Source organism: Haemaphysalis longicornis, unplaced genomic scaffold (assembly GCF_048455015.1).
Source record: "Haemaphysalis longicornis isolate Haplotype H1 unplaced genomic scaffold, Haemaphysalis longicornis Haplotype H1 scaffold_2, whole genome shotgun sequence".
Taxonomy (NCBI): Eukaryota; Metazoa; Arthropoda; class Arachnida; order Ixodida; family Ixodidae; genus Haemaphysalis; species Haemaphysalis longicornis.
The window spans coordinates 286,301,075-286,328,301 of NW_027526295.1; the positions used below are offsets into that span (position 1 = coordinate 286,301,075).

Genomic DNA, 27,227 nt, shown 5'->3' on the forward strand with positions numbered 1-27,227 from the left:
AGAGGCGGGGTCATTACTCCGCTCAATTTTCCGTTCTTGCCTTTTCGAGATGTTCGTGGGGCTCCCGGTGATATTTCGTTGTGCTGGGGCTGCATGGCTTACGGAAATGCCGCACGAGGGACCGCCATGCGGCCCCCCTTCGATGATTTCGGCTCGTTTTCGGGAAAAAGGTCGAGTTGGTGCAGGGCGTTCGTGCGGCGCAAAGTGGCCCAGCGGAGTGGTTGGACGTGTGTCTGCTTGCCCGAGCTTTAAAGAACACTAAATGTTAGCTTCATGTGCCTCTTCAATGTCCGTCCACTTTTGCTTTGTGTATTAATCGGTATGTGTAGTGGTGAGTTTAACTAAATCTGTCTAGTATTAGGCGAAAAAGAAAAGTCGAACTGGCGAGCTGCGTGGGTGCCTGCCTGGAATTCCCAAGGCATGGGCCCGGTTCCCATCCAGGCCCAAACTTATTCAATTTTTTTTCCGGCTCCATTCCTCTCCTGTATTGTCCCTGCGCCGTCGGTCGTTTTAGGGACTTGGATGCTACAGGAACAGGACGCCGGTTTCCTTGCTCAATTGGACATTCAGTGCTTTCGCATTAACAAATCCAACTTGCCGTCTAATTGAAAAGACCCGCTCGGACAAGCAGACGAACATTGCGGGGGCGCAACCTTTCGCACGGGGCGTGGTGGCGCCGACGACGCCCGCTCCTTAATGGGCCGAGAGCGTCCTCTCCCTGCGGGGGCCCTCGGGGACGCGGGCGAAGGATCGCAGAGCACTGGGTACGCCAACGTCATGCATTTGGCCACTCTTGGGCTTCTCTGAATTGGCCATTGTTACCTACATGCGTAGGGTCACGGCACCCGCCGTGTTCATTTTCGCATACCTAGATTGCGTTAGTTCATTGTCTATGATGCCCGGTGAGTCTCCGGGCACTCTCCACCTTTTTTGGCTTGTACCGCGTCCGTGCTGTGACGGCTTGCACCGTTAAGGTCAGCGAACGAGAGCCGACAGCGCCCGGGTGAGCCCTGAGGCTTGCAATGTATACGCCTCGAGCGCGGCCTGTAGGGGCGCCACTGAAATCCCCCTAGCGACCCGTTTCGAAAGCAGGCGCGGGAGTCCGCGTCCGGCTCCCCAGTGCCGCCGCTGCTTTTGCGGCACGTTCACGCCTGAGATTTACCGTTTGCGGGCGTTTGAAATCAGTGTTTATGTGGAGCAGTCACTCTGTTCGCAAATCGGGTGTGTTTACGAGAGTATAAATGTTTCTGGCGCGACCTTAGTGTGGTATATTCGATCTGTATAAGCGCCAGGTGTGTTTCACAGGCCAGCGTCGCGGAACGGGCGTATGATGGAGTCGATTGTAGTTACGCTGACCTGAATTTACTAGCAGTGTCTCCGTAACCAACGGGTCCTCAGATGTTCATGATACGGCTATACACTACAATTTAAATCGGTTTTGTTCGCAATCAGCGGAGCACTCATACCTGACAGCACGCCAGTTACGTTTGCTAATAAATACCTCAGATATTGATCACCACCATTTACAAGCCAGTCTGCGGTAATTTCGGAATATTCAACAAAAGTACGATGGACAATGCATAATTATACTCGGGGATCAGCACACGACAGAGCCGTCTTGTCGTGAGGTGAGCGCCCGGAAACATTCATCTGCTACATATATCTTCTGCGAGCAGCGCGGAGACGGGCTTAGAATATAATCCGCGCCCGCGACTAATCCTTCTTCGAAATATCGTCATATGGCACAGGGAGCCTGCAGAATAAAGCAGAAACTGAAATCAGAGGACCTCACATACCACATGTGCACTCTTCCAACGACACCTTTCATCGCTTGTTGAACAGCCTGCCCTGTATACTTCCAAAGATGCGTCCGCCGTACGATAAGCTGTTTGTTGAAGTAGAAAAACAAAAGGAAAGTGAACGCGAGATTTGTGTGTGATTACTAAAACGTTCATTGCTTGATTCCGCTCCTCATTTGTACACAGCGTCCCCCTCCCCTCCCCCCCGCCGATGTCTCACGAAATAGCGGTGCATTTCGCGTATAGTTGGTCTGAACCCTACCTGGCTTAAGTTTCGACGAACGTCTTTAGCATGTCAGAAGCTGCACTGTGTTTTTTTTTTTTCATTTCTGTTAGAGCTATTACGTTTCTTAATTCCGCACTTGCACAGCATTTATTTTTCCGTGCTTTCATTAACTTGCCTTGGTTCTTGCTATATGGCGTGTGTGGGCACATATTTAACGACGCACAGGCTTGGAATATACTTAACATTTTCGCAGGGTTTATATCTTATAAGAGGCATAAGTTATTGTCTTGGATTGGGTAATCACATCCCCGATACATATTTTTCTGCGATGTATATATTCCAAACGAAGCCGCATTCGTTGTCCACGCAGCAAAATAAAGCCAACCTCTCATTGTGCCAGTATCAGCTCTAAACGAGGCGACAGTAGAATTCATTTGTGCCTGATGTTTTGGAGGTGACAGGGGTGATACGTTGCTGCCGTCGCCGACGCCCGGAAGAGCGGCGACGAAGCGCGAAGAACCGCGTCCCGGGTAGCTCTTGCAGGCGATCGCGTACTCTACGAAGACGCAGCTACTTTTTAAATGACCTAAACGTACCCTTTGCCTATAGACGTCACCGTAACAAGTTTTTTTGGGGCGCGGAAAGGCGAAAAGAAGCGAAACAGAACCAAAACACGGCACGAGCCCCTATCAGTCACGCAGCGCAAATCCCGTCAACACCGCGGAGAAGCTGCGGCAGGCGGCGCAGCGATCGCAAAGCTCGAGGCGTATAGCGGCCGCCGTGAGCCCCCCCCCCCCCCCCCCCCCCCCCCCCCCCCCTCCTCTCATTTCAGCGAGCGTCGCGTCGGCATACTCAGGCAGACGCTAACTACCGCCCGATGCCAGGCTGGGCAGGTGCACAGTGCAGTGCTGTTTTAGGTGCGGAGCCCTTTAGGGGCCCAGGTGGTTATCGTAGCTCGTCCGTGGTCACGGTATGTAGTCACCGCAGTCGCGCGGCGTCACGCACCCAGAGTAACGCGGCGTCACACATACAAACAGAAGCTCCGCAAAGATACCCGCTTGTCCCTCGATTCAGCCTAACGGCCAAAAGTTAAGAAGATACTTGAAGAGGTTTATATAGTCATAACCGTTCGAAACTCCTTGAACTGCTGGCACTGGCCATACATGTCCCATTATTTAGCAGCGCCAAAAAAAAAAAAAAAAAAAAAAAAACTCCGGTGAATTTGATGCAAAATATACGTACTTAACCGGCAGTCCCCGCGATCATTTAGTTAGCAATGCGCGTTTGGTTGTGTTTTTTTTTTCCGATTTCAAGCGAAAAAAAAAAACAGTGGTGGAAGAATAAAAAAAAAACGACGCGTTTAAAATGGCGCAGAAAGGCTCCAGCACGTGTGAGATGAAAGCAAGCACAAAAAGCAGAACTTCCGCTGGTGCTGTTCCAGGCAGAATAAGAAACAAAAGACAGAACAGGATGCGAGCTGTTCCACGAGAAGGCGTGCGAGCACTGCAAAGGCGGGAAAATTGAATTACATGGAACAAACCTGCGTTAAATTCATTATCAGATGAGTAGGACAGGGAGCGGAAGAGCTAGCAAAGGGCAGACATCAGATTACTTGCCAGAAACGGCAGACGATTATCGTCTTTCGGCGACATTTGCAGTGAAGCAAGGAAATACGCGGCTTCGAAAAGGCCACCGCTTCGCCTGGTCGGGATCGAACTTGGCTCCCTCGCTGCGAAGCCGATGTCAATTCCATTGCGCCACGCAGGTACACATTCCTTATTAGCAAAGCATTGCGGGTGGGCTTTGCGCTGCGCCGTTGCCACGGAGGCCGCGAGTGCTGTACCGCAAATAAGTACACACTAGTATAAAATGAGGAAAAAATCGGGAATTACCGGATCAGTTACCCCAGACTAATGAAAACTCAATCCAGCACCACATGCAGGCCCTCTGGCGAATCAATGCTTTGCACTTGACAGACTTCACGTTGAATGGAACTGCCTTACCTTTTTTTCATTGGCGGTGAGCGCGACCACGGGCAGCGCTGCGAAGCACGCCTCCGTGACGTCGGCTTAGCCCTCATTCCCACAGCCGTTTTTCACACCGTCACGTCACCGTCTTCCGTCATGGGCGCCGTTTTTCGGCTGATTTCTCGACCGATTTCGACCATGCCCCGCGCTAAACCAGCTAATCAGAAAACAAATTTTCTCGGCTAAATTTAGCGAACAGTGAGCACAAACCATTTTCTTTACTTTTCAGATTAAAAACACTCAATTCTAGGCTAAACTGATCACTAGGCAGACGACCTTGTAATCTGACGGATAGCTCCACTACGAACGCTCCACGTTTACGTCTCCGTCGCGGTTTCTTGACGTGACGGTGCCGTGACGGAGAAGGTGACGGCTGTGTGAATGAGGGCTTAGGGTTTCTCGCATTTGTCGTCTGCTTCACTCGGGCTCGCTCTTTCTGCTGTTTCTTTTCGCTCGGTTGACTTTTGATGCTTGTTTGCACCACATTTTGCGTGTGCGCAAATTTTTGTCATAATAACAGGCTTAAAATCGCATACACTAGCTCAAGACATGAGTAAAAATGCAGTTTTGGATACCGCTGCGGAACAGACATTGCCGGCGTCGCCCCATTCCTTGCGAAGGCGGTCTTGGGAACAGCCAGCTGCTAGTCACCGACAACAGCGAAAATACAAGCCCAAAACAAATTCCAAGCCTTCGGGGCTGTCGGCTCTGGCAGAAGGCATTACGATTCCCGGTAATCGCACGTAAGGTAAAACAGTTTTTGCAACCTTGCCGAACGCTCGAAAGTACTGTATCCAATCACTTTACGTTGTTATGGCACGAAAGTATGCTGACATGCACTATGCGCTTCAAAAAAATCACGCCATATCCACGGAATGAATGATGATAAGTGGGGCGAAGCTCGAGAGGGGGAGATCATCGGTAACCGTAACTCTCCCGTGAAAGTTCGCCCATTACATCATTAAGAAAGACGTAAGACTGTGTGCGTACATTGTACAAATCAACTTTTATTTTCGGAGTCAATGCTCCCAGGCTCAGACCTGGTGAAAGACCCCGCGCCATCGAGGACTACCCCGCACCTCCACCACAATTTGTCACGTAGGATGGGACACAACGGTAAAGAAAGAACTTTTATTTAGGGCGAACTTGTGCCCGAACAAGACGAGAGGAAACGAGCAAAGGTCCTTGCGTCTCGTTCGATCTCCGAGAACGACTGCCTGCGTTCGTGGCGTGGTCTCTTGCGTGATCTCCCCCTCGCAGTGCACGTGCGCTCGCGCCTCCGTTGGCGAACACAGACAAGCTCGCGCTCCCGGTGCCGAGTTTGCGCTGCCGGTTGCAGCCGGTTCTTGCGCATGCAACGCGGCCCACTTTGCGTCATCTCCGAAAGCATGCGGCGGTCACGTACCACGAGACACAAGGGATGGACAGACCCATGACTTAAGGAGCTTCGCCCCTAAAACTGTAGGTTGAGTTAGAAATAACCCACTGTGTGTCTAGGCGTGCGTGTTGGTTTTATACCAAGCTTCTAACCAGTACGGAGATTCATTGAGCAAAAGGAGTCAGGTCTACATAAAGATGCAGTAACATCATGTTTGTTCAGACCTGGAGGGATATTTCGGTACATTTCCCACAGACGCGTTATAGGAAAACTACACTCAAGAGGAGGAGGAGGAGGAGGAAGAGGAGAAAACCTTATTTAACTGTGAAATTGTGGGCCGGGTCCTCAGTCCAGGACAAGACAATAGGAGTGATTTTCTTCATTTCATAGAAAGGGTTGGAAAACAATAAAGAGCTGTTTGGGAATACTCATCTAGGGACTCGCGCCGCTGTCGTCTACTACATTCCGCTTGTGAGGGGCAGCAGTGCCTGTGCTAGAAGTCGCCCACTTTGATGGTTTAGTGCATTAAAAGGCGTGTTTGTAGTAATTCAGTTATTTTTGCCAGCTTCCGACACATATGAATAATCTCAAGCTGTATCCCCCCAAGTTTGCAACACACGAGGAGAGAGAGAACAGCTTTCTTCAAAGCATCGGTCAGAAGATCGTGTGCAACTCATCTTTCTAGCTTATTCGCGAGGTTCAGCGCTCAGACCTCCTCGATAAGTATTCAACAGTCTAATGCTACGTACCAAGCAGCGGGCCCCTACACGCGTATAGCACAGCACGAAATAAAGCGGCTTTCTATTTATTTCATCGTTGTTCACTTGTATCAGATGAATATTTTTTTTTGTGTGCGTGTATGCCCAACGCATTATTTTCCTGCACCGTCTCAACTGTATTATTAGTAGCTTTGCGGATGTTTGGAAGGCTCACAAAGATAGTGTGGATATTTTGCTGTATGGCGTATACATTCCCTTCGTCACAAATTGGCTTTCGTTATGGCTGCGTGGAAGAAGGTACATATACGCTGCGTGCGTTGTTGATTCACATGCAAATGCAATGAGAAGGTTTGTGCTACGCCACCGCGATCCAGCCTCAGACAACGTTGTCCACAGTACTCGAAGGCGGCTTTTGTCGTAACCATCGTTACGATGGTTACGACAAACTTTCTATCGTAACCATCGTTATTAAGACGAATTGACTCAACCCGAACAATTATGACATGATTACGGTGTTGAAGGCTTGATATAGTCGCTAAGAAACGCAATAAATAGTATACGTGCATATATTACAAGAATCGAAACCAATGAAAACATCTCACCGCCAATCGTGATTGTGCACGTAATAGACCCCTGTAATATGAAAGGCCGCTCCCCTTTGGAGTGACTGGCGTACGCCCCGCGAGAGACGTCCCTGCCATACGGGTTGGTTTGCTCGAACCCGTGGTGGGCAGTCTCTCCTATCCGCGTTGGGGGCCGAGGCACGTCACAGGGCGCAGTTCTTTCGTCACTGCTATTTACTTAGTAAGGTTGACGTCTGGGCTAGTTCGTTCAACATGCTAAATTTACAGCGCAATATAGACACACACAAGTACAAGTAAGGGACATACGGAGCGCTGACTTGTTTATCTTGTTTATCTACTTTTATGCTGTAGTGTCACTGTATCTTGCATGTATAAATGTTTTTCCCGTGTCAATAAAGTATCAGTTGGAAGTCAGCACTGCGTATGTCCCTTACTTGTACTTGTGTGTCTTTATTGCGCTGTAAATTTAGCATGCTATTTAACACCACCCTCATAGTTCTTTCGAAACTCTTTGAGGCCATCCCTGACGTTCACCATGGCCTGCATGCCGATGACGTAACGTTATGGACGGGCAAAGGGTCGGTAGGGGAAATGCAATATCGTCTTTAGCAGGCTGCTGACATCATACATACAAGCTTACGCAATTAATTCTCCACACACACAAAAAAAAAAAAACTGAAGCTCTTGTCGGGAAACGCCGAAGTAGAAAACAACAGGATCCAGGCATCCAAATTACACTTGACGGAGCAACGATCACGCCTTCCCCGCGCAAAAAGATACTGGTTAATATAGAGTTGGAACGGCCTTCTTGAAGGCCGTTCCAACTTTTTACTTTTTCGCGACCCCACACCAACAGTACAAATTGTTGCCATGCTCCGCCGAATCACCCCGAAGACTCGACGGAGGAAGGAAGCATACACACTACGACTTGTCCAAGCCTTCATCATCTATCGCGTCAGTTAAATAATACAGTATGCGATCCTCTCCAGAAGCGACGCAAAGAAACTTGACAGACACACCTAGTCGTAAAATAAACAAGCACTTCATCTCCCCAGCAGCACGGCCCCGGACAGACTCCTAACTTGGAGTACATAACACGGTGGAGGAGCTCACAGAGATCACCGAACACGTCGCCAGTGTCACACTAACTGGAATCAACACCAACGAAGCAGAAGAAGCAGCCATCGCTCTTGCCATCGCCCACACATAAGCCGACGCAATTATTTCCGATTCTCAAGACGCATGCCGAAGCTACCTACGCGGAAGGATATCAACACAAGGTGAAAGAATCTTCCTCCAGAAACCCCCTCAATGCAAGATCCGTCTGGTTTGGTACCCTGGCCACTCGACCCTCGCGGCAATGTCATGTCCCACACGACAGCCCGAGAGTTAGCCTACCCGACACCGCGAGACGACTGGCTGCAAGCACCTCGTCCCTTAGCAACCTTCCCCACAACACTAGAAGTTGGGTAGGCAACTGTGCCCTCCTGCCCACCCATCAGTCACCAGGGAAAAGGATAATCAACTCAGGATTGCCACACCTACCTTCCTCCACGCCATAAATCCCACCCTCTACATCCCAAAAGTTCGTCCACCCTGCAACCCTTCCTATGAGCAGTGGGAGAAAGACCTGGCCAGCTCCAGCAGCGAAACTCAACTCCGGCTGGTGGAACGTGCGGAGGAAGCAGCAAGCTCTAACGCGTTCCTTAAAGGGGCACTGACACAAAAATTTGGCAACTTGTTTTTGTTGCGATAAGTAGCTAATGATCTACTTATTGATTGATTGATTCTGGGGTTTAACGCGCCGACGCAACGCAGGCGATGAGGCGCGCCGTAGTGGAGGGCTCCGGATTAATTTTGACCACCTGGGGATCTTTAACGTGCGCCGAAATCTCGTACACACGGGCTTTTTTGCTTTTCGCCTCCATCAGAAAAGCGGCCGCCGCGGCCGGGAATCGAACCCGCGACCTCGTGCTCAGCAGCGCAACGCCTTAGCCACTGAGCCACCGTGGCGGGTAATGATCTACTTAGCACGTGTGGAAACCTCATTTCCTTAAGCGTGCGACGGTTGTTTAATTAAAGGCGTTTTCAATGCTGCCAGTCGTAGTTTAGATTTCAGCGGGTGCCGCTATACCCGAGATTTTGTGTAAATAAAGCTGAACACGTGACGGTCGGACGGATATCACAGACCAGAGCTGCCTTAGCACCGTCGAATCCGCGTCGCCTGCAGTTTCTGCCAATGCCCCCGCGTACTTATCTCGTGAGCCGCTTTATTAAAAAGCGACCCCGCACGTGACGCAGGCGCTGCGAGTGCAAATTGCTGCCGCGGCAACAGAACGGCGGGCGACGCTCGAGACAGTGGGTGGGAAGACGCGCGCTAGGAGCAGCCGGCCGGTCTGCCTACAGGTCCGACTACAAATGTGTTCGGCATAGCACTGCGGCGGATATTCGATTGCCGCTCTCGCAAGCGGTGCAGATGACGATTTTTAATGCAACCGCCTACAGATGTGTTCGGCATAGCACTGCGGTGGATATTCGAGTGCCGCTCCCGTAAGCAGGGCAGATGACGATTTTTAATGCCACCCACCATCACACCATTAACTCCTTTCTCATATGTGCTGCCATGTTTGTGACTTGGGTCCCATTTCGTGCAGCAGTAACAAGCTATCGCTCGAGCTACCTGCGCCGGCCTGCGCCCCCTCGCCTGCGCAGTGACCGTGCGGCTCGCTCAGTGCGCTATTCGTGTCAACGGCGCGCTTTCGCATCCAATGTAATGAAAAGCAATAAAAATAGAGTGCCTGGAATCGCTTTAGAACTTAAGTTTCGGCCAGCTGCCCGATGAGCCGGCGGAATCACAGCGCCTCAGCCACCAACGATCAGGTCGTTCGTTGCTCAAGAGCAGAAGCTCCGACCTCCGATTGAAGCGGCGAGCCGGCGAAAAACGCCGGCAGCGCGGAAGCGGCCAACGCAAACTCGTGACGTGTTTGAATGTTGTTTATTTACAAAATATCCAGGGAATGTCGATTGCTCGAGGTCCTCCGCTCTCTTCTCGGTTGCGTTTCGCACACTTTAAAATTGATTTTAAATATGTTCTAGGCTGTATTTGCCGCTGATATTTTGCAGATTATGTAGGTGTATTTACACCAATCCATCTCCGAAGTTATCTCGCCTTCAAAATTTTGTGTCAGTACCCCTTTCAAGGGGGAATCCGACCACGTGCCCTTTTTTTAAAGACGATAGGTTTTTTTAGGCTACATAAACCCAGAAATTTTGGTCTGTCTGTATGTCTGTTTGCCTTTCGGTCTGTCTGACTGGCTGTCACTCGATTCAGCCACCCGGCCAAAGCGAAACAAAATATACGGAATAGTCTTATATACTCACAGCCAAATCTAAACGTCTATGTCCGGTGCCAATGATCATACTTGTCAAAATTGTTGAACAAGATCAAGACATTACGCAACAGACATAAGGCAGAACATCCATACATAAGTGACATTTGCTGTGCTCCTTTATTAAAAATTCATGGATGCTTGGTTTTTGCGACAGCAAATGATATTCTACATCTAGTGCAGAAAACCATCGCATGCTATTGCCCGCGCTCCTGCCGGCATCTGAGAAATCACACGGCAACAGCAACGAAAGGTTCCACTAGATAGGTTCCACGTTCTGCTTGGAACGCACGTGGAGTAGGGCAACGTGGTTCTATAAACGTTGAAGTAGGGCGCCTCGATTCACGCGCGTCTTCGCCGTACTGCAGCGCTGGCATCGAGGAACCCGGCCTGTAGCAGTGGAACGCGGTAAATTTAAATTGACTTGAGCAAACCTTTATAGTGTGTACCTTGGGAGGAGCGCGACGGAGGAGGAACAGCCTGATAGGTGAGCGGAAACAGCATAGGCATTTACTTGGCAAATTTCGACAAAGGCTATCGTTTTTTGTTGACATTTGCAACGAATGCAGCAGATACGCGGCCAATTTTTTTTGCAGAATAAAGTTTACTCCCTCTTTCTCTCCGCAGTCAGTGCTGTGCGAGAGTACTGAGAGTAACGACCGCGTGTTATTCTATTCCAAGCCACTAGCTAGTCTAGCAGCAAGTAAGGATAAGCCCATACGTTTTGGCCAAAAGTAACCGGCATTGCTCTATTCTCACTTGGAGTGGCAAGTAGGTAAGGCTGCTCTTTGACTTCTCTTTTACAAGTGGTGTCACTTGCACTAAGCATTAGAACAACACTACATGTAACCTGTGTTACTATGCAAATGTGTATCAGCCTATTCCTTGCGTACACATGCTTCTAGGCGTTTTTGAACAATGTTTTTTTAGATTTATTTGTACTTAGTTATATCCCTTTACGTGTGTTGCTTCCCTGATTCAATAGGAACAGTGGCTGGCTCATATCAAGCCTACCTTTTCATTTCTTTTGCATTCGGCTAATAAACGGCACAAAAAATGTGGTTCTAGTGCGTTTCAAGAAATTTTCATTGGCTGCTTTTCCAGTCTTAGTCGAATTGGTAGTAAATTTGACGCCAGCATCAAATTTTGTGTTTTTTCGATTACCAGTCCGTGGACCGCCCGCAACGCAATGTGGCGCCCGCTTTTCCCGCTTATTCCTTCCGGTACGCGGTCTCTTCAACACTAGTAAACAGAGGATGCCCATAATTGCGTTCGTCTCGGTCAAAATTTCAAGTTCGTGGGGTACTCGCAGGGAGTTCTTCGCTGTTTAAGCCTTGACATTGTAGATTCTTACGTACATTTAAGCTGGGAAGAGGGTGGTTATGTACCAAGCCAGACAACGGGAATACAAGAACTTCTGGTCTAAAGAAATTGTCACATTCGCTCTGAGATTTATGACGTGCTCCCGGCACTCAACTTCTCAGTTTGTGATCTCAAAAGCCATGACGAATTTAGGAGGCAATTAGAAAAGCTCCCGAAGGAAATTACCAGTTTAAAGGGATGAAGGTAACATGCAAGTTAGTTTCAAACGGAAGTCTGACCTTCCCATAGCGATTTCATCGTTGATTTGGAGCCGAAGGACGCCTGAATTGCTGAGAAATCACTAATCACATGCCTATCAAAAGATATGCAAGCATCGACTGCAACCGCTCATGCAGAGCAATCAAATCAATCGGGCTTTTTAGAACTCCCACGTCATTTGCCTCTCCGGGCCACTAAGCAAAATGTTCTTTAATGGTACCCGTGATCAGCATTTACGCTTTTTTGAAGAAAACCATTGTCCTTATGAGGCCCCGGAATGTTGGCGTCGAACCAGCCGCTTCTGCGTAGCTCGCACTCTTAGCTCGCACTCGTAGCTCGCATGGACGAGTAGCTCCATCCAGCGGCAGCCACAAAAGATGTTTTCCACGCCTGACGTCGTAACCGCTTCCGGCGCAAATTGGGCGGCATCTATGGGGCGGCATAGCCAGTGGCAGCGGCACCTGACTTCACGTTCTCGCTATTATCTACTTTACTTTTAAAAAAGCTACGCGAAAGAGGTATATTCGCTTTTTTGGTAAGCTAACCTATGTATCTATCTAGAGCAACATGTATTTTGACTTCAGTGTCCCTTTAAAGAAATGACCCGATCATGTCGAAGCTGTACGAGAACTCAATCTCGATTCATCATCATCATTATCAGTGGCGGTCCCAAGGGGGGGGGGGGCGAAGGGGGCGGTCGACCCCCCCCAAAGAGGTCCTCAGTTTCTTATTTTTAGTTTTTTTAAGCATTCCACTTGCGCGAAGTTAAATCCCAGCGGATTGCACCGCATTCGCGCACACGCCTCCATGGTTATCACCACTTCAGCAGAATTGGCGCAAGGACGAGAGCGATTCTTTATTCGCCTCGTCCCCCCCCCCCCCTCCAAAAAAAAAATCGCTCCCCCCCCCCCCCCCCCCAAAAACCAATCTCTGGGACCGCTACTGATCATCATCCCTGTCAGCCTATCTCAGTCGGCTGCAGGACGAAGGCCTCTCCCAGTGACCTGTCTTGCGCTGCCCGAGTCCATTCCTCCTTACCTCCGAAACCGTCCTTTAACCTACTTAACGGCCTTCCCCTCTTAGACCCGTCTTTCGGTGGCCACTCGGTTATTTTGGTTGTCTAGTGGTTGTCGTTTCGTCGCGTTATATGGCCAACCTAACTCCATTCCTTTCCCCTGATCTGTACTAAGTCATCCCCCAGCCAAGCTTGTTCCCTGAGCAAGACGCTCGCTTCCTATCCCTGTTGTTGTTTCACGTCTTTATTTCACTTGAATTGCCCCTAGGAGGCTGCTGTGAAATGAACAAGGAAGAGAGAAAAAAGCCCTAACGGGATCAAAAAGGAAGAAACGAGGTCCTGTGTAGTTCCGGATCGGGGACCCACGGCGCCATTGTCCATTGCGGAGGTCTATCCTAAGCGTTATTCCTGTCACCAAGCTTTCCGTGGTGCGTTGAACTGATTATCAAGGTGCCCAGTATGTCGTCGCCGGCGATACGCATTGGCTTTGTACCAGCGTGTCCATTGCCGAAGACGTCATCAAGCCGGGAAACTGCTGCCCTCTCCGGCGCAGGTGCACAGCAAGGCCGTGCTGCTGGACTACAGCCCCGGCGCGCGGGCCTTCGTGGCGGTGCGCGAGACCGAGTTCCGGGGCGCCGCGCTGCGTCCCTGGGGTGCCTACCAGGTGTCCTCCGGCCCGTCGTCGCGGGCCTGGATTCATCGGGTCGACTGGCCCGGGGGCCGCAGGCCCGAACCGGACCCAGAGTGCGTGCTCAGGGAGCTCAGCTGCGGAGCCGCCTGGGACAACAGTGAGTGATCCCACCCTATGAGCCTCTGGGTGTAGCGTCATGCAGCAGGTATGTTACAGAGAAACTCCAGGCATACCTACGCACGCATGCAAGGCTCAGGAAAAGCAATAGCATGTGATGTCGACGTTAGACGCAAGCCTCTTTCCGACGCGAATGAGATTGGAGCGGGCACCACAACCCAGTCCGGGATGTTACACTCAAGTGTCCTTGCCGTTTGCGCTCTGCATCCGTGGCGTGGGTTTCGTCATTCTACTGCATCGGCCTGCGGACTATCCATTGTGGCCATCCTCTCTTTCTCTCAGGCCAGAATGACAAGAACGGAAGGATGTTGACGAAGCACAGCGCTGCATCAGCTAGCCCACAGAAACGTGCTATAATTGGTTGTGATAACGCCGATGCCGCCTTCTGACCTCTTTGTCAGTGGCCACTGCTACTCTCGGGCTGCTTTCCCCCCTATTTCGAAGACGAGGCAGCATTGGGACTCATGTCTTTAGTCGCCTGCCCATAAGTATTTCCGCAGGACTCACTCCAAGAACTCCGGGCGTTGCCCTATAAGTCAACAGTGCGAGGTAAGGGTCTTTGGACTTCAAAATGAGGTGCTTAGTCGTCTGAACCATTCGTTCGACTTCCCAGTTTCCCTGCGGGTACCTCGGACTCACAGTGACATGGCGAAACCCATACGAATTAGCAAACTGTTCAAAGTCAGTAGCTACAAACTGAGGACCGTTATCGGTCACCACGCACTCAGCGGGACCATAAATCGCGAATATACTTTTCAGTCTTTCCATTACCGGGCCATATATTGTGGAAGGAAGAATAGCAATCTCGGGGTAGCGTGAAAGGTAATCCACCGCGACAAGGTAGGCCTGACCTTTGATCACGCATAAGTCCACCCCAACTCTCTCCCAAGGGAATGAAGGGGCCGCGGTCGCTATCATCGGCTACTCTCGTCGCGGATCATGTTGTGCGCAAGCAGCACACTGGTTCACGAACTGGGCCAGTTCGGTGCTGAATATTGGCTACCGAACCGAACCTTTCGTTAAACTGCGACATCGACCGGTGCCCTGATGTCCATCATGCAGTTTGTGCAGCTCTTCCGCTCTTAGAGGTTGCGGGATTACAAACCTCGTTCCTTTCAACAAGAAACCATCAATGGCATTAAGGCACGCTCGATCTTGCCAGTATGGTGTCAGGAACGAAGGATTATTGGGTTTTCTTGGCCAACCGGTTTGTCACAGCCTGTGCAACCATTTACAAATGTGGTCCTTCATTTGACAATCGTTCACTCTGACCAAAAAATTGTCCCCCGTTTCCAAACCTATCAAACACGCCTTTGATTATACGTCTGATACGCTCAACGTTTTTTCCCCATCGCTGCGTGCCACCCGGGAGCATGATAGTGTGTCGGCTATGATAAGCGATTTACCCGGAGCCTACTGGACACTGAACAGATAGCGCATAAGGCGCAGCCGGAACCGTTGAATTCGCGGCAGCACGTCGTCAATGGCCATCTGGCCCGATAGAGGCACTAAAGGCTTGTGATTTGTTTCAAAGACGACATTGAGGCCCCGTTTGTACATACGTACTCGTCAAATCTTTCGGCGGCCCATTTCAGTGACAGCGCTCCTTTTTTTACGTGGGCCCATTCCGAAAGAGGATGCGTCCGCTGACAGAACTGTTGGAACTATTGCGTCGTACATGGCCGTACACTTCGCAGAACAAATTAGTTCTTTCAACTCGTTTATCGCTTTTTTGGATCGCATCCTCATTCCCTATGCTTGCGTAAAAGCACGCATCAGGGTCGTGGTTTGTGCCAAATGAGGCAGAGAGCGTCCCAAGTGATCGGCCATGCCGAGTAAGCTGAGATTCTTGATAGCGCTGATCTTAGCTGGATCAGGCTCAATTTCACCCCCTTCAAAATATGTTCAAGAAATCGCACTTAATTAACACCAAACGCATTTTTCTTTGTTCAGGGTCACATTGGAACCTGCGCTAAACGTTCATCATGCCGGACTTTGGTTTTGACAAACACTAAAACGTCATCAATGACGTTGACAACACCTAGCAAGCCACATAGAATTTGGACATTGTTTTCTAAAATTACTCCGGAGCGGAAGTCTGGTAAAACAGTACCTTCCGAATGAAGTCGAGAACGTAGCTAGCTCTTCGGAGTCCTTGCTTAGTCGAGTTTGTTGGAACTCCGAGAAGGCGTCAAGCTTCGAGAACCATTTCGCGCCTGCCAGAGAGCCTACAGAGCCTGGTCTGCCGTAGGCACCGTAAAGCGCTCACGAACAACGCACTTATTCAGCTTCGTGAGGTCTTCGCGCACTCTTAGTTCTCCCAACTGCCTCGTGACCAGCACGATTTCTGCGCACCCCTCGGTGGGGCCGTGTACTTTTCTAATCATCCCCTTGTGCACGAGTCTCGATCTCTTTCTTCAGCTTTCCCGTGGGGCGAATGGGCGCTCTACGCGGGACGGTTATAGCGTGTGGGATTGCGCCCGGTTGTAGCCGGACTCCTGGAATAGCCCCTAGGCTACAATCCACAGCACAGACGCTTTCCTTTCTTTGCGAGGGCACCCTCTTCTTGAGCCAGGCCTTGGCAAAATGCCTCTTGTTGCCACAGCTGTGGCTCTTGGAAGATTTTGCCGGGCATGCCGATCTCGGGTGGGCGTTGCCGTCGCAGTAGAAGCACCGTCCCTGGTTTAGTTGCGGTCGTCTCGGGTGCATCATGGCATCTACACTGGTGCCCTGTTCCTGAAGTTCCGGCGGGTTACCGGAGTGAGCACCCTCCGGCCGGAGACACTGCTGCTGTCGCACGGTTTCCTTGAGACGAGCCTTGGCCAGCGCCGATGCCAGTGTCAGATGCGTGTCCATCTGCAGGGCATGGGACAGTTGCACGTCACGAAGACCGACGACGAACTTGCCCCGGATGAGTCGTTTCTTCATGTCTCCGAAATCGCAATGGTCCGCAACAACGTGAAGTTCGGTCGCGAACTGGTCCACCGATTCTTCGGGCTGTGGCTGGCGCCCGTGAAATCAGGCACTTTCGTAAATAATGTTGCGCTCTTTGACGACGTGACTGTGGAACTTCTGCTCGACAACATCATAATTTCTTGCTTCTTCTTCAGTCAGGCCAAACTTAGAAAAGACTTGGCGGGCTTGGCTCCCCATTGCATAAAGTTGAGAGCGCCCCCGGGCTTCTCTGGAGCGTTCGTTTAAACTGTTGAAAAGCGGTAGTCATCGAAGTGGTCGATCCACGCCGGCCTGTCTGACGCTTTGTCAAAGTCCAGCGGTGGCGGCAGCTGGAGGGCCGGGATCACCGTCGCGAGATTGTTTTCCATTTCTTGGGAATGCTGCTGTATACCCGGCCTCAGCGAGATAGTTGACCACCGCCCACTTCTGAGACCATGTCGAGACACAGCCCGCATGCGCGAAGCGTCTGCGGTAGCAAGAAGGGAGTCTTCGATCCGCGCTGAAGGTGACGTACAAAAAAAGCCTCGTTTATTCTGATTGCCAATAATATGCACTTCCAAACCTCAACTTGATATACAGCTTAGCGGACGCAGCTTCCGCCCAGTATCTGTCGTGGCAGTACACATCGAACGCCGGCGTCTCATATAACACAACACCTTCATCATTCCATCCGCGGAGTTGTTCAAGTTTGTCCCTTCATGGAGCACAGGAGGTCATGCCTGGCAATTATAGCAGTTGAAATCGATGAACCGCACATGAGCTGCAAGCCGAGGTCTCCTACGCAATGCAACTGACCCCGTCTCTTCTTTTATTCTTGTCCTTCCCTAACCCCTTTGTGGCATGTTCTGGTGTACGCGGCGATTTCCCTCTTTGCTAGTGTCGGCGCTGGAATCCCTTTTTTTTCACGTAGCCCATAGCGCCCTCGCAAGGCAGCTACGAACCGTAAGCATGCATGCTGCGGTTGCCTGCCGTCGTGTGCACAGTACAAAGCAAGAAAGCATTCGCTAGAAAGCATTCGCTTCTAAAGCAGAGTGCCCGTTCAGCACTATGCGGGCAACTAGCTATCTCAGCTGGTACTGTGTAAGCAGGTGATCGTGCTTGGAGAGCGTGTCGCGTGAAGGGAACCATGGGCAGAGAGAAAGCTCGCTGACGGTCCCCAGTGAGAGCACTACCACCAGGAGAGAATGCAGGCGCTTATTATACGCGCAAAGATGCATTCAGCTTCCAATGGTACTTAACTGACAGAAAACGGAATGCCTACAGCAACGCATATAGTAAACTTGTGAAAAAACTGCAACACATCGGAAGAGATGCCTCCGAGGGTTGATAAGGAGATGCGAAGCGCGTAATTAGTCAATCGCGTCATATCACCTGCCGTGAGGTACTTTTCACGTCTTTGGATGGAACAAGTGGAAACATTCACAAGCTTCAGTGCGGACGCATGGGCAAATAAAATGCGGTCAAATGGACCCGAGCCGCCAAACATTGAGCCACAGCCACTAGCAGCTGAGGGTTGGCCACGCTTTCGGCACCACACCTGTGTTCAGCACTAACCCGAGGTTGCCCTAAAGTTGAGCCTAACAAATGGTCGAGTAACGTCGCTCTCATTGTACGTCAAGCTGCGGGTACCGGCTGGAGGCGTTAGAGCGTAACGTTAGGCCTAATTTACCTACCCGCGTAGTAGTAGTAGTAGTAGAACTTTTATTGTGAGAAGAAAGGGGAAGGGGACAGGGGTGAAAAGCTGAGAGGGAATTTATGGGTGGGGCCCGACGTCCAGGGCTCCAGATGCAACGGCTCCCACCTTGGCTCTCTGGATCAGACGTAGCTGATCTTGGAGAGATGAGCTGGTAAGGGCTGCCTCCCATGTCTCGATAGGATTAATCTGTATACTAGTCCACGCTGCGTGCATGCCATCTGTGGGGGCAGCGCCGCATACAATCGCAGATTTCATGGGATGGCGCATGATGGTGCTACGAACACCAGGCTGCCACATACCCGGCTTCGCATGTACAAGCGGAGATAATACTTAGTGGGATTGGACTTCGCAGCTCTCCTAATTACTACGGCTCTAATTAGCGTGCTCAAATTGAGTAAACTAGTACAAGATTGAATATATGCCTTAACACAGAAACAATGCATTCAATGACGTACTTGACTGGCTTTGTCTGCACATTATTTATATCTAATACGCTGCTATACTTTTGAGGCTCATGAAAGTTCTGAAGATATAGCGCAGTACATGCCTTGCAAACACGCCTCTTTGTCGAAGGCAGCAACTCAGTCACCTTAAGTAAAAAATATAGCAACGGATTCGCAGTGGCGTTGGGTGTGGTTGCTCGGCTCTGGGGCCCTGGGTTCCGTTTATCTCCAGTGCCAAATGCCAAATATTTAGGCCATTTACCTTTCTTTTGTTCTATTTGCCGTGCTGGCCATAACCACGCGGTTTTAGCTGAAGTTCGCTGCCAGAGAGCGGGGACGCCTGACGGCTGCATTTGCGTTGCGGCTGCATTCGGTACATGGTTCTAGCGAGCCGTTGCACCGACTGAGCTTTTTCATGTTGACCGTGCTGCATGCCTCCTCCATCTAGAATTTCCTGTCGCCGTGACCGGAAAACAATCTACATTGTGCGCCATATTTTGGTCCAGGCCTGCTGGTTACAGTGAAACCGCAGCCCAGCAACAATCTCGAAGCACCGCGCCGATGGCATGTGTGGGCGAGAGTGCGCACCTATAGCGACTCTTTAGTATATACCTATAGCTGTGTGCGGCGAGGCTGCAGGGCCGGCACGATTTCAGACTTTTCCGATCGGAGCTCTATTTCAGGGTACCACGGGCGTTCTTCCCGGCTGACCACGCTACATTCAGATCGATGGCCTCATGATGCGCCGGCCCTCCTCCTCCTTCTCCCCCGTGCGCAGGACACTGACCAGCAGAAGGTCAGAATCGGATGGCTCGAAATAGACACATGCACGAGCAAGCCTTTTTTAGGGGCGAAGCCCCTTAGGGGCTGGGGCTTTGGCGTCTCCTGTCGTAGTCGTCGTCGTAATCGTCGTCTCATGTAGTCACGGTGCTACAACAGCGGGGAAACTCGCTTGCGCCTTCCGCTGGAACGTAACGCGTGCTAAAAAAACACCGGGACTCTCGTTTACGCCTCGCGCTATAGAGCTTCGTGCCTCAAAGACAAGAGACTTTTACAGCAAAGCTGTATACCTGTATCCCCAAACGTTTTCATCTCCGTTGGCAAAAACGCCAAAGCGCCAAGAATACACTGCATGCTACACCCCTCCCCGGTTTCACGTTATTAAAGCTGGGCCGGGATTTTTTTCATCCTTACGTATTTGTTTGATGCGGCGAATATTTTCTTTCACTAGGAGACTAGAAAGGTATATTGCGAATAGTTTTTTATCACCCCTCAGCTGTCACTTATTTAAGCTCACTCGTGTTTAGGCCACCGACGTTACAATAACGAAACCGAACGCGAAACGCCATTACACTATATATAGTGAAAAATACGCGTGTGTGTTGTGGCGAATGCAACGGATAGAATGGCATGCATTATCTGTAATGAAGGAGCCGGGCCGCAGATGTGGTGGAGAGTGTAACATTGGCCGGAGATCGTACAAAATACCGTTTTTTCTCTCTTTTCACTTCTTCTGCCCCGTGGTAACATCCTGGCGGGGGGCGGGGAAAAGGCCGGTCCTTGGTTCGGCTTGACGAAAGTGGCAAAGCTTCAATCCGGTTCTACACGGCCCGAATTTCGCCTGTGAATTCGCAGCTGCGGCACCGCTCATGCGGCAAAACGATCTATTTTCTTTATTTTCAGTGCTACGACAAATTGCCAAATGCCAAGCGGCGTTCCCAGGAGAAGTTCGACTGTTCCAAACATTTGACAATTTGCCACAGCGATGAGAACAGATCGTTTCGCCGCACAAGCGGCGCCGCATATGTGAATTCGCACGCGGAATCCGCACCGTGTAGTACCGGCTTTAGGCGGGCAACGGCTCCCACTTGCGTGTGGCTGGAACAGCGGCGGCAAAAGGTTAACCTGTACGGCGAGAACGTTTGTTAAGCGGTTGAGCACTGCGAAGGGACCGGAGTACGCCAACAAAATCTCGCCCACTGGGGCGTGCGCAGTTCCAGCCGGGTGTTGTTCATGGAGAGGTTCCTTCGTTCGAGCCTGCAAGGGGGAAACTGCGAAGCCGAACGGGCGTCGTGCCTTGTCGGGCGAGCGATCAATCCTCGCGACCGAGTGCTGTCGGTAGATTTGCCCGACACTCGGGCATAGAGAGGAAAGGAAGTAGCGCAAGCAACAATTCTGTGCTAAGCGGCGTTTCATGCGCACCTCACGAATAGTAGCACGACATCCTGGATATTATGTTGGGTGCGACATTTATGCATCGACCAAATGTGGATGACGGTGCGATTTGTGCGGTCTCGTGTATACATAGTCCGCTAGTCAGCGGATGGTAGAGCGTTGAATGGTGAAAGTCGCCCAATGCAGGGCTGCGTTTACGCTTTCAACGCCTCCCCGGTACACCTAACACGTTCACTATCACTGAAGCACGCGCCCGCAGCCCCCCTTCTTTCTCCTCTAAGCCCCCTAGATTGCTAAAAGCAATCGCTTTCCCTGGGTAACTTAGGTTAGAATACGCGAGGGTATGTGGAGGGGGTGGAGGGGGCGTTGGGAGAGAGGGAGGAGGGGGAAAGCGGGCCTGTGAAGGACGAAAACTGGGGAGGCCGCGCGCAGTAAATGTTCCCCGCGGCCTCTCCTGCGCTTGCACGATGGGTTTTATCGGTGGAGAGCACGTTGTGGCGCTGCGAGCATGCGGATCGGCCGGTGCTTCACGTTGGAGTGTTCCCAGCTCAGCGCTCCTCTGCGAGAGCTCACTCGACGGCAGCCGCTTGCGTGAGTAGGCAGCCAGGAAGCAGTCCACGGTGAAATGATGTAATGCTGCTAAAGCACAGAATGGCCCACTGAGCGAAAAAAATGAAGGAAGCTCGCACTTACGCATGAGACTTGAAGGTATCGAAGCTGTACGCAACCTTCACGACCGTCAAGAGGGTTTAGGTCCACGATTGCAGCTGGTTTATTTCTTCGCTGCTGCCGCAATGACCTTTACTCCGTCATTGTTGGTATGAGTGTTAGCTTCCTTAATTTTTTTGGAAGTTATAGTCATTAGACATCACCTTGGAGGGGCGTACGCTATGATCTGTCTTCCTCGTTCCGAGCAAGTGTTGCCACGATAACGGCGAACGCTGGAGCTATTTTTTGGTAAATCTCGGCCAATCTCCCAAATGAGTATGCTTGGCTTGACAAACGTGCTCAGGGGACGCTGGGCGGTCGTCGCGAGGCACGCGCGCTCACGAGCGCTAAGCCTTTTCTGGAGGTTTGTTAACTGCCGGGCGCTCGCGGCGAGGCCCGTCTCACGGCCTCGCGCTCGGTAGTTTCTTTGTATTTTCAAATGCGGACACGAAAAATCACGACTTGCTAAACAGCTTCGCTCTTACAAGCCAACGCTGGCGTTTGCGTCTGTAACAGCGAAACGGCCCATCGACCGCGTGCCTTTGAAGCGCTCCATAGTGCGAGGCGTTCCGTAGCCCGCACTGGCCGTCCGCAGCAGAACCCTGCAGGTGAAGGGAGTGGAATAAGGCAGCGAAACGAGTCAAAAGACAGGCAGCGAGATCCCCCGTCGTCGTCAACTCTTGCAATCGGTCAAAATCGGAGGCACATCAAAGCCATACGAAAGCGTAAGGCGAAAGCGTAGAGAGAGAGAGAGAGAGAGAGAGAGAGAGAGAGAGAGAGAGAGAGAGAGAGAGAGAGAGAGAGAGAGAGAGAGAGAGAGAGAGAGAGAGAGAGAGAGAGAGAGAGAGACAGGTGGTCAATGAGAACGGGAGGAGTGTGCTGTGCACGCTCGGCTCTAAGCAGAACTCGTACACGAGTAGACTGTCGGCTAGAGGTTTGCTGTAATTCGAAACGAAGTGATGAATCGTTGCCGACATTAAGGCTGCAGGGATTTAACAACCACTGTCAACAATCCTGCTCGCCTACATATCATCAATCCATAAGCATTGAGGGGGTGGGCGGGCTTTAACACGATATGAGTTTCAATATGCAGTGGTGGAAGGCACGCTTTCGTGAAGGGACGCTATGCTCTTTGGTGGCTTCCTGAAGGCAAACCCCTTCACTGGCAACACCACCAGCTAGAACCCGTCCGTGAACCCAAACACTGATGACTGATTGCAAGTCTCTTGACCGGTTTCACTGTGCAGAGCCTATCTCTAAGCCAGTCTTACTTAGGGTTCCTTTTACGTCGGCGTGAATGTTTCAGTCAGTGTCCTATCCACAACGGTTGTGAGCCCCGCCTCTTTCTCACACCTGCCACAAGTGCACCACCACTCAGAAACCCCGGTCAACCTCGCTGAACTGACACAAATTTCCCACACTTTTACTGTGATGCTACAATTTGGGCCAGAGAAATCTCATCTTGTCGTGATTCTCATAGATTCAATGGAAGCCGTTCGAAAAGTACTCTGTAAGTGCATTTGCCACAAGCTATTCACTGGAGGGACGCCTAACATTTAGATTCCGTGTAGGGTGAGAGTCATTCATTCAGGCCTCAAAGGAATTCTGCAGCAGCTTTTTTCAACTTTTTCGGACATCTGGAATGATTTAAGAGCGCGGTCAACGAGCGCATGCAGCTATGTCGCGGATATTCGCCGGCGTCCTTTCAGTTGCAGCCGTAAACGCACTCGAAACGGCTTTGCAATAAGAACCGCTTGGACGTCGCCATTTTGAGCTGTTTCACGCGAGAGCGTAAAAATTGCGAAGAGAGTAGCTTCACAATCACCTGCGCACGATCACAACGCTCCAGAAATGGTGCGGTCAAGCTCTTATGATCTCAGTGTGACGAATGGCCACGAGAGTGATTGGCCATGCGAGTGAGCCAGCAGAACGACAACGACGATGACAAAGAAGAGGGTCCCTAGGCACTCAACCAAAACCAAAGAACAAGAAAAATAAACCGCGAACAGTGATCAAAGAAAGCATATTAGACGCTGCAGTTGCAGCGGCGGGTCTCTCCGAGTCATAGGGTCCCTTAAAGTCCTCCAATGGAACTGCAGATCTGTTACAGCCGGATTCGCGGACTTGCTTTGTCTAAGCTCCCAGTTCAATCCAGATCTAATTTTGCTTCAGGAAACCTGGCTCAATAGCAATCAAAGATTTAGCTTATGTAATTACCACACGTTCAGACTAGACAGACTTTCACGAGGGGGTGGCCTCTTGATTTTAGTTTCAACAAAATTCGCTCATAAGGCCAAAGTATCCTTCCAGCTTCGAAGATCAGATTGTGAAGTTTTGGTATTGGAGATCAGACTTCCTGGTTGTCTTCCTTTCTCTGTGGCGAACGTTTACTTTCCACTAGGGGTTATCGATTCAGAACCCCTAGATCTCGCTCTTGCTGCGGCTGTACCTCCCGTTGTTGTTGCGGGAGACTTTAATTCCCACCATATTTCTTGGGGTTACCGAACGGATTCCTGCGGTCTTCGCTTGATAGATTGGATTACGGACAACAATTTGGCATGTATAAATTCGGCTTCTCCTACCTACATACAGGGACCTACTCGATCGGTTTTAGATTTAACTATTTGTTCTAGGGGTGTTAGAGTTTATTCATGGTCTACTGTTGACAACGGGACAAGCAGTGACCACATTCCAATATTGTTTGATATTCAGTGCCCTGTTCGCTCTCTCGTACGGCGAAGTTGCACTTTTGTAGATTATAAGAAATTCCAAATTTCTCTGAAGGAGGCCATATCTTCTCTGTCCGCAGAAGACACAACTGAACGGGTGACGGGTCTTTGTACTGCCCTAACCACTTCGGCACAGTCCTCGTTATTTGAAGTACGATCTAGGGGAGCTGTGTCACCTAGCCCCTGGTGGAATGAAGAATGTACACGTTGCTTTAGGCGCAGGAAGGCAGCCTGGAAGAAGCTTTGCTATAATCATTGCCCGCTGAACTGGAGCAATTATAAGTATCATTCCGCGATGTTCAAACGAGCAGTTTCTAATGCCAAACAGGCCTATGACTGTCACCGCTGCTCAATTCTTTCTGAACCCAATAATAAGCGGGCCCTTTTTCGTTTTCTTCGGTCAAGGAAAGTGGTTTCCCAATCTGAAAATTCAGACTCTATAGTATTATCTTCCAGTGAAATCTCCGAAACTCTAGAGTTGATTGCTAGGGGTCTGCAAATTCGTTTTTCGTCTTCTCTAGCTACCTCGTCTCCTCCATTTATAGTGGTAGAGGACTTCGCAGAAATTACGCATGCGGAGCTTTTTGACGCTATGTCGAAAATGCCAGCTGCGGCCCCTGGTCCGGATCATATTACTACTGAAATGTTAAAACTACTATACGATCAGGCACCGGATGACTTGCTCAGTATGATTAATTATTCTCTCAGGAATGCTTGGATACCCGATGGGTGGCGGATAGCAAAAATACTTCCTATACCGAAGAATGTTGGTCAGGGCTTCGCTGTTGATAACGTCAGGCCTATCTCTCTGACTTCTAACGTAGTAAAACTAATTGAGCGGATCTTGCTTCACCGAATTATGAAATTTTTGTCTGAGTATAATATCCTCAGCCCAAGCCAAATTGGATTTCGCCCAGGTTGTTCTATTTGGAGTGCCCACATCGACCTTGAAAGTCGTATAAAACTTGCCCGTCGATATAAACAGGTTGCGGCTCTAGTGACCTTGGATATAGCAAAAGCATACGACAGCGTGGAGTATCCGGTGTTATTGTCTCGCTTACAGAAATTAAATTTCCCGAGATACATTATAGCATGGCTGTATGAGTTCCTAAAGGACAGGCAGTTCTGGTGTGTGAGGGGTAACATTTGTTCCTCTCGGCACTCGCAGAAAAGAGGTGTACCACAGGGAGCTGTCCTTTCGCCGGTTCTTTTTAACATCCTGTTAAGCTCTGTCCCTTTGGTTTCGGGTGTCCAGACTTATGTTTATGCCGACGATATCGCGTTTTTCGCATCTGCTTCTGACATACACGAACTGTATGTATTAATGCAGTCGTATCTGAATACTTTAGATTCCTGGTTAGACAGCATCTCTCTCACTATAAATGCCAGGAAATGCTCTGTGATAGTTTTTCAGTCCACTTTTTCCTTTAATATCTCACTCTATTATCGTCAGCACATCATACCCCAGGTTGATTCTTTAAAATACCTTGGTGTAGTATACACAAGCCAACTTGACTGGAGTCCACATATAGAGCGTATAGCTACTAAAGGAGCACGTGCGGTTGGCATATTGAGGCGCCTCAGTCATAGAAAGAGGGGAATGCGCCGTGAATCTCTTCTGATGATATACCATATGTACGTGCGGCCTATTTTAGAGTTCGGGTGTGTTCTATTCTCGGGTGCTGCTACGTATAAGCTCCATCGCCTAGTTCTTCTGGAACGCCAGGCTCTGCGCTGCTGTTTAGGGCTACCTAAACATGCAGCTAATGCGTTACTTTATTTGGAAGCCGGAGTTCCCCCTCTGAATCACCGATTTCGAATACTTACGGTGGAGACTTTCTTGAGAGCCTATGGCGCGGGGGTTAGCAGGGCACAATTTATCTTTGTAGCTGAGCCAGCTGTGTTTCTGGCGGCCCAGTGGCCCAGGTCCTATCGACCGCAAGTTACTCTAGCACAAAGCTTGGTGTCTCCATTAGGGGTTGCGCTCAATAACATACTTCCATCTCTTGATAGGGGTCATACGATAACGGTCAACTTCCGGAACATCTTTCCCCAAAATGCTAAAATGTTACCTGCCAGACTGCTCAATGGTATCCTAGAAGATCATTTGGCCTCAATTCAGCAAGATACTATCATTTATACAGATGCTTCTCAACGAGATGAAAAATCCGGAATAGGTATAGTTTCCCCTTCCCTAAATTGGTACTTTTCGGTTCGTCTGGTGGATTTTACCCCAATATTCTATGCGGAATTCTTGGCAATAGTGTTGGCACTACGAAAGCTTCACATATCGGTATCGTCTCCACTCATAATTACAGATTCCCTATCCGTAGGCTTAGCCCTTTCTTCTCCGAAAGACTCACCTCTTCTACGGACGTTTCGGTCACTTCTGCCACCTCATATTACTGAAGTCGACCTTCTTTGGGTCCCTGGGCATGCGGGAATCACCTTTAATGAAACCGCAGATTCTCTGGCAAGGGTAGCACTCTCCGGGCCTGTTGTCGATGTCATTGAGACTACGCCTCTATTAGCCGCCGCAAGGTTCCGTAGATTGTTGAAACTACAAAGGCAGCACGAATCAGTCCTATTGTCGTTGCGAGATTTTTGTCATCTCAAATTCTCCTGGAAACCGAATTGGTGCCCCTCACGCGACCTGGAGGTGATAGTAACGAGCCTTCGATGTCGTGTGCCCCAGTTGAACAGATACCTCCACAGGTCTCGTCTGGCGCAGTCTGCCATGTGCAGTTACTGTAATGAAGAAGAGTCTGTGGACCACTTCCTTTTGTCCTGTCGACGATTTTCAAGCCTCAGACGTCAGCTCCTTGAGGTGCCGCTTCATCGCCTGGGGTTGGCATTATCAGTGCCGGTTCTTTTATCATTTGGGGCTTCAGAAACTGGATATGGCCGCCGGGATGTTTGCTCTGCTCTTCTGCGCTTCATAGAAAATTCCAAAAGATTCACAACCTAATTCGTATCTTATTCTGGAACCTCACCA

The 27,227-nt window shown here is 50.2% G+C and overlaps 2 protein-coding genes across 2 annotated transcripts in view; one reads left to right on the forward strand and one right to left on the reverse strand.

The window, feature by feature from the left end:
• The window catches only part of C12.1 (spliceosome-associated protein CWC15), a 385,811-nt gene that overhangs the window by 136,105 nt on the left and 222,479 nt on the right, over nt 1-27,227 (reverse strand). The gene's annotated exons all lie outside the window — the stretch shown is intronic.
• Nucleotides 1-27,227, forward strand: part of LOC144170808 (retinal guanylyl cyclase 1) — a 220,827-nt gene that overhangs the window by 68,144 nt on the left and 125,456 nt on the right. The window contains exon 4 of the mRNA XM_077700820.1: nt 13,272-13,506. Within this exon, the coding sequence (XP_077556946.1) occupies nt 13,272-13,506 (235 nt within the window). The remainder of the gene's footprint in view (nt 1-13,271; nt 13,507-27,227) is intronic.